Source organism: Populus euphratica, unplaced genomic scaffold (genome assembly GCF_000495115.2).
Source record: "Populus euphratica unplaced genomic scaffold, PopEup_1.0 scaffold113.1, whole genome shotgun sequence".
NCBI lineage: Eukaryota > Viridiplantae > Streptophyta > Magnoliopsida > Malpighiales > Salicaceae > Populus > Populus euphratica.
The window spans coordinates 43,770-52,083 of NW_011499984.1; the positions used below are offsets into that span (position 1 = coordinate 43,770).

At 34.6% G+C, this 8,314-nt stretch overlaps 1 protein-coding gene across 1 annotated transcript; it reads right to left on the minus strand.

Annotated features, from left to right (window-relative positions):
- Positions 1-4: 4 nt before the first annotated feature.
- On the minus strand, positions 5-1,892 carry LOC105139995 (probable LRR receptor-like serine/threonine-protein kinase At4g08850; the record flags this gene model as incomplete). The annotated part of the gene is made up of 2 exons (XM_011046652.1): positions 1,264-1,892; positions 5-1,191 (listed from the first exon to the last, which is right to left on the minus strand). Coding segments are annotated over exons 1-2 (1,803 nt in total), but the record flags the coding sequence as incomplete, so codon positions are not given.
- Positions 1,893-8,314: the final 6,422 nt, after the last annotated feature.

Here is an 8,314-nt window from a genome sequence, read left to right on the forward strand (position 1 = left end):
GTAGAAGTAGACTGCCCAGGAGAGGAACAAGAATCAAAATGACAATTTTGTTGCTCTTTCTCTTAGCTAACTTGCTGCTGAATGTAAGAAGTGTACAAGGCTTTAGACCACTGGCATTTCCACATAGACCACTATTATTCATAAAAGCTTCAAATGGAGCTTCATTGAATCCTTTGATTTTGGGGATAGGGCCCTCTAGTTCATTGTAGGAGATGTCTAGAGTTGTCAAGCTCACCAAATCTACAAAAGCAGTTGGAATAAAACCGGAAAGTTTGTTGTGAGAGAGGTTCATCGTTTCTAACTGTTTCAATTGCCCAATTTGTGATGGTATCTCTCCTGCCAGTAGATTCCCACTGAGATCTAGATCTCCAAGAAAATGCAGGAAGCCTATCTCAGATGGGATGCTCCCTATGAACTTATTATGACTCAAGTTCAACTGTAATAAATTGGAGCACTGTCCCAGTTTTTTTGGGATTGATCCACCAAGATTATTAAAAGCTAAATTAAGGGCACCAAGTTGAGATAGCATTTGGATTTCGAAGGGAACGACACCAAAAAGATGGTTGTTATGAAGAGTAAGGTTGTACAACGCCTTCAACTGCCCCAATTCTTTTGGAACTGTCCCCTTTAGGAGATTTGACGAGAGATCAATCATTTGTAGCCCAGTAGCCTTTCCCAGCTCTGATGGTATCTCACCGGTGATATTATTGTTTGACAATTTTAGGCTCGCTAAGTTGTGAAAACCTCCCCATTTCCATGTAAGCTCACCAGACAAATCATTGTGACTTAGGTCCACATAGTTCAAGTTTGGGTAGAGGCCGAAATCTTCAGAAATATTCCCTGTCAATTGGTTCCACTCAAGCCTGACTCTAAATAGACGAGTACAATTTTGCAAGCTTTTAGGAATTGGACCAGAAAAATGATTGTGGCCGGCTGAAAAATTTACAAGTAACCCACCAAGGCACAAGTCTCGTGGTAAATGGCCAGTGAAATTATTTGAAAACAAGTGCAAAATCTTCAAATGTGTGAGATTATTCATCTCGGGGGGCAGAGAACCATGGAGATTATTAAAGGACAAACTCAATTCAACAAGGGATTCGAGTTGTCCTATTTCCCGAGGAACAGATGCAGATAAATTATTTGTGCTCAGATCAAGTCGAGTGAGCATAGTCATGTTCCCAATAGAAGAAGGAATAGAACCAGAAAGTTTATTATCCCAAAAATAGAGAAGGTATACGTTTCTTAGATTTCCGATAGAAAAAGGAATGGAACCAGAGAGTTTATTACTCCAAAACAAAAGAATAGATAAGTTTCTCAAATTTCCGATAGAAGAAGGGATCTGACCAGTTAAATTATTGCTTGACAAGTCAAGGTGAATGAGAGACTCTAGTAATCCTATCTCAAGTGGAATATTTCTTGTGAAAAGATTATCACTCAAGTCTAATTTGGTGATTTTGGTCAGGTTACTAATTTGGGATGGAATAGTTCCATAGAGTGAATTGTTCCAGAGATTGAGAGTGAGAAGATTGGGGAAGGATGAGAAGTTGAAACTTTGAAGCGTACCTCTCAGACCAAAATGTGGAAGGCTGAAATACGCGACACTTCCAGAATTGTCACAAGTGATTCCAAGCCACTTGCAAGGGCTGCTGCCAACCCAAGAAGACAGGACAGATTGGCTGTGGTTGTCATCAAGACTTGCTTTCCATTTTAGGAGAGCCTCTGCTTCATTATTACCTTCCGCAACTGCATATTTGGCAGCACCAAATGAAGTTGCAGAGGAATTAGGAGGAAAGGCAAAGAAAGAAGGAAAGCACATTATGAGGAGGAAAAAAAGGACTTGGAGAAACTTTGAGACTGGTTTCTGGAGTAAGGACATCATGTCTAAGGGATATGGTTTGCTATGGAAGATGAAGATCCTAGGCTCCAATGATAGGTATTTATATATAGAAAAAAAGAAATGGAATATTTATTGGAATTTTTAATTGTGTAATTTCCTATTCACCTTTGTTCTTATATTACAGAATTTGATATACGTCAACAACTGTGACATCAGTTTCTATTGGGTGGAAGATTTGGTAAATCCTGGGAAAATTCATTTCCAAGTCCTATAATTTCTAACGATGCTTAGTTGCAGGCTCGTTCGTTCAAAACCTTCACTTGTTCATCCTGGTAATTTTCTAGGATATTGGTGAAATTCATGCTGATGTTAAATTATTTAAATTTGTCTGTTAAATTTATTTATTTTATTTGTTCAATCTACGTATCGATTTTTTCATCCATGATTTTGTACTAATTCAATAAGTTGTTTTCGTGTTTTATATATACAAACCTGAAAATAAAGTAAAAGTAGTAAGCAAAATAAAACAATTTATTAAATATAATATTTAATTTTTTAAATGAAATAATAAAAAAACAAAGAAAATACACACACACATGTATTTAAAAAAACTCTTGCATCAGTTTCTATCCTTTAATTGAATCTGTCAAGAAATAATGTAAGGACTGCTTCATTAATCACGGGCTCTCTCAATTAACTGGAATTGCAATCACTACACCACCAACGGAATCCTTCTGTCATAATTTTGATCATCGGTAATTTTTCATTTCGTTGCCAATTCTGTCAGTAATTAAAAAATTAAACCCCAACGGAACACCAACGTTATTATAGAGGGTGAAGCCAACTAAAGAAAATTCCTGTAAGAATTTTACCAACAAAATAATTTCATTACTATTACCGATAAACTATATTCATCTGTAATAGTAATCAAACATACCAACAAAATATATATGTCGGTGATTGTAGCATGGTAGGTAATTTTTTTGTAACTTTTGGTAAAATACTAATGATTTATTTCTCTCTATACAACTATTGATATTTATTTTAAATATGTAAAAAAATTATTTATTAACAATAAAAAAACTTAATAACCAAATAAATTTGTATTAAACATTAAAAATATAAAAATAATATTAAATAATATTCATCCAAATATTCATTATAAATTTAATGTTTTAAAAAACAAAATTAAACTAAAATAACGGTGGAGCTGGAGAAAGAGGAGGAGAGGGTGGGTTGTTGCTAGGATCTTATGGCAAAAAAGAAGTAGCACATGGATCATCACCCATCTTTGATCTAATCTCCATGACCATTTGACGGAGTTGATCATAATCTATCGAGAGGCTTTCACATTGTTGTTTCAAGGCTATGAACTCCTCTAACTGGGTGCTCAAAAAGTCTAGTGGGATTTTTGAAATTTTTGATGCGAATATCAATTAATCACCGACGGAATTTAATACCACCAACAATAATAAATATTCCGCTGGTAATGCTGTCAGAAAAATTGCAATATAAAACCCCTCTCCCCTATTTGGTTCATTTTTTCTCTCGACTCTTCATCTCTATTTCTCTTTTCCTCTCCGTTTCATTTAAGTTTTTGCAAAAGGTTTTATTGTTTTGGTGGTAGTTTTAAACATATTAAAGGGTATGTATTCTTTTTTCTTTATCTTTGTATTTATTTATTTATTTTTATTTTAATTATGATTATTTTTTTTTGTGTTTTTTGTTTTATGTATTGTTTGTAGATAAAATCTTAAAATCAACACACTATTAAGAAAAACATTTTTTATTCCTAAATTTATTTTGAATTTATATAGTGTTTTTTTAGTTTTGTGTATTGTTTTTATGATATTATTGTTTGTATTGCCATAATTGTTCTTGTTGAATTTATGCCTAAAATGTTAATTGAAATATAGAATTAAATTTGATTAGTTTATCTTAATTTTAGGATATTATTGTTTGTTATGTTATTTATTATTTTGATTAATTTTAATTGTTATTTATGAATTTGTACCGATGTTAATTGAAAATATATAGATGTTGAATTTCTATAGATGTTAGGTTGTATAGAGTTGATTTTGCAATATTTGTGTAATTATCAATATTTGTAGGTATGAAAACTGTGGGTAATCTCTAATATAGGGGAGGTGTTGTCGAATTTTTTTAAATGATTGAATTTCTATAGATGTTAGGTTGTATATATGATGTTGCTGGAATCAATTGAATTGTGGTTATTGTAAAGATTACAGGTTTGAAAACTGTGGGTAGTCTCCAGTATAAGGGAGGTGCTCCCGAATTTTTTTAAAATAATCAAAGTTAATTATGTAATAATTCATATACATTTGTGTAGATGCGTTGAATGAAATTTACAACACGTCATCAGCAAACGGTTGTAGCTAGTTTTTCTAGCAGCGAGGAAGACATCTCCTTAGGTGCTGATCACAGCGAGACATTTGCACCAACTTGTGATGCTGCCTCTTCTAGCGCGGTTTCACAACGTAGAGGCAGTGTGTCTTCACAACAGGGTCAAATCACTTGCAAGTATCAAGCATAATGGAAAGATGACCTCTCAATGCAAGTTTGTTTAGGTTTTAGTTTTTTTTTAATACTTATAACATAATTTATGAACAACTAATTAATTTTTTATTAATTTTATTTAATTTCAGATTCACAAACATTAAGACTATCAGGACAATAACATCAACGTTTAAATCGTCAATAGAGATTTCATTGTTTTAATGGAGTCAGGTCTCTAGACATCCTGAGTGGAGACCTAATATTAATGCCTGGTTTCAGCGATTTCAGGTAGGTGTTAATATTTAATTTCTAGTTTATTTTTAATAAATAATTTTTTTTAATTTATATCTTGTAATATTTTTATTTTAAATGAATTATTTATATACACATAATAAATTTGAATGGGATGGCGCGGACAACATTGTTGTTAGGAGGATATAGGAGAATCACAAGGCAACTAGGTAACATAAAAAATAATACTTATAATTTTATGTTATAAATTCTAATTAATTACTATGGAAGTAGGTTGCATGATTTTTGGTATGACACCCAAAAAAAGGCGAAAAGATATGCGAGGGACAACGGTCTTGAAGGATGGAATGAAGTGGCGGTTTGACGGGAATTCAAACTGCCATTCATCTCGGGAGATATATGGGTGGCATATATTGAGCACGTGATGTCTGAGTGGTTCTCACGGTGCTCACAGTCTGGAGTCGACAATTGGAACCGGTAAATTCATGGTTCAGTGACCATGCACACCGGCTGCTCCATCCCGTTCAGCGCACATGCGAAGGAGATGTTAAGATTAATTTCAATAAAATATGTTATTAATTAATTTGTTGTTGCTTATAAATATATTTAACTTGCAACCTTTTTTTTCCTTATAGGCTAAATCTCTTGGACATGAGCCAAGTCCAATGGAGCTATTTGTAGTGATGCACGTACGAAGTCAAGATCGCCAAAGGGGGTGCAGCAGTACATGGACAATCGTGCTCAGCACTTTGTGGTATGTTCATTCAATCATTTTATTTCATAAATTATTATTTTCTTGAATTAAATATGATGATTTTTAAAAAAAAAATTCAGGAGACTTATAATAGTCAATTGAGGGAGAGATATGGGGACGATCCTTCGACCCATCTGGATTTCGATCTGGATTTATGGGCTCTCCAACACTATGACCAAAAAATTTCAGCCTCGTGAAGGATTATTAAAGATGACCTTTCCTCATCTCAAACTTAATGCATTGAGGATCAGTAGGTCTTAATTTCATGTGTGTATGCAAAATAATTTATTCATTCAAATAAAACTCAGCTTGTGAGTCACCTCGTGGTGTTGTTTGTTTTTGTTTCAATTTTCCTGTCTAAGGAATCACTTGAATTTCTAGAATGTAGTTGTTTCGGACAAATACTAATATGATGTTTATTTTTGTACTCACTTTGGAGGTCCCAAAAATATCCATGAAAACAAATGAGGTTATGTATGGTTTTGGAAAATGGAAAAGAAAACACCAACAGATTCTTCATGTTGTAGTTTTATGAGCAAAAATTATGCTCAAAATGTTATTTGAATATAAGAACAACAAAAAGAAGTGTGATATGAACATAGATAGTCTTGTTCAAAAGCATGAAACAAAAGATAAGAATAAGGCAGGCTTAATTAGTGAATCTATTCTCACGCTAGCCTCCATAACTATCGGGGCTGGTGTAGGTGTTGCTGACTGCACAAATGTTGGGTTTTGTTGAGGCTCTTGACCCTGTTTGCTCATTTTTTCTTCAAGTTGAACTGTAGTAAGAGCTTGATTAAAAGTGACCAGTCAGGTAGAAGGACTTTAACCAGAGGTATTTTATAGTGTTTGCTCAAGTAAGCTAGTGAGGTGAGCCACACTTGTTTTTAGAGACTTCAACTCTTCTTGAAAATAGGCATTATGGTAAGCAAGCTCTTCATCGCCTATTTTTTTTTTGTTTGAAATCGGGTGTTGTAGATTTTTTTAGGGACCTATAAATCAACCTGGCAAGTATGCATGTTTTATGTATGAACAAGTATATGTAATCTATGATGAACTCACCCTTCGAGGGGTGACACATGATCATACCCCCTGCATGATGAAACAAGAATCTTGTTTCTTGTCCAAACTCTGTGATGAAAATATTCTGCGTGGCGATCATTATGTCACCCTTATCTTGTTTTCAAGATGCTTCAAGAAAGACTTGTTTTGATGCAAAATAAAACAAAGCATAGGGAGCATACACCCTAAAGGTAAGTTCTAAATTCTTTTATGCATGACAAGGGTAAGTTGGCTATTTAGTCTCTAAAAGGGTCTCTTGCTGTCTCAGTGATCGCCCTCATAAAGGCAATATGAGGGCTTAACAGGTGATGGGATGACATGTGCACTAATTATAACCAGTATAAGCACTCAGCGAAGAGTTAAGGTTTACACAAACTTAAACACTGACTTAAAAGTCATAAGGTAAGCTGTTAGTCCCCCACTTAACTTAGAGTTTAACTCGTACAAAAATACTAATGATGTATGAAACAATTTTATATAATGCATGAACAAATGTATACATACAAACCAAACAATAAAACACAATAAACAGATAAAACAAAGCTTAGTCTATAAGGTCCTCAGCGGAGTCGCCATTCTGTCGCACGTGTGAGGCGTCGCAGCGATCTTCCACCTTCAAGGAAAAAATGGAATATGGTGTATTTTTGGCAAAATATGAAGAGACAAGGAATTCTTGTGTCTCTTATCAGTGGAAAATTTGAATAGGAGTCGCCACCTAATATTCTGGTCACGAGGAACCCTAACTTGTTTCAGAGATCAGGTATGGAAACTAGTTGCTTAAAGGAAATGTATTAGCACCCCAAATATACCCTAACTAAGGTAGACTGCATTGTTTTGTCTGAAAAGGTAGGCTACTTTTCAATGACATTTAATGTTTTCTCTTTCAACCAAACAGAACAAACCATACACCACCATGATGGCCTAATATTGTACTATACCCTAGAGTAGATCTCGTTGGCCAACTACTCTTACAGCCACCGAGACACTGCCCCAAAAAGGCCAACTTAGGCAACCTTCGGCTGCCAATTTTTTCAAGCCATGACGACAACTTTGAACCAACTATTAGGATCCTTTTGGTTTAAATCAAGAGTCAAGATTTGTCTCCAACAAAGACAAAATGTCCATCTTCCACACTTTATAAATAGGGGTGGATTCTTGACATTGAGTAAGAAGAAATCAAAGGCCAAAGTTGGGAAGAAATCAACTTCCCCCCTATTTTTTCTACCATTATCATTTTTCTTCTCCTCTACCACCACGACATCAACTTCTACAGCCACCAACCACCTTGCCGCTGCCTTTTTCACTGATAGCTCCACTACGATTTTTCAGCATGACCACCAACCGTCCACCTCCATTTAAGGAATAACCACTACATATTTTTTTTTCCTTTCCATCGCAAACCTTTCTTCCACCAGCAAAGCCATCAACCATGACCCCTTACTCTAGGTAAAACTCTTCTTCCCCTGCTACAAGACAAGCCACTGCATGTAGAATGAGAATACATTATGTATGCAGAAGGCAAATTAATTAATATAGTTGCTAGGTTGGGTCAACGACCATGTGGTCTAGGGCTGGACCTCTTTCATCCCAGCCTGGATGGTTGAGCCTGGTCCAGCTAAAAAGAAAAACACAAAGAAAGAGAAATGTTGTTAGGATGCTAGTTGGGCTCGAACCATTTCAGTTAGCCTAGATGGTTGGTCCGAGTCTATCCTATTTAATAAATAAATAATAAAATAATATTAAAAGAAATATTTTTTAAAAAAAAAAGAGAAAAAAATTCAAATTTTCCAAATGGCATTTTAAAAATATTTGTGGGCCCCTTGCATGTTTTTCCAAGTATTTTTCATAATATCAAGTTGTAGACTTACATTGTAAGACACAGATCTGGTATT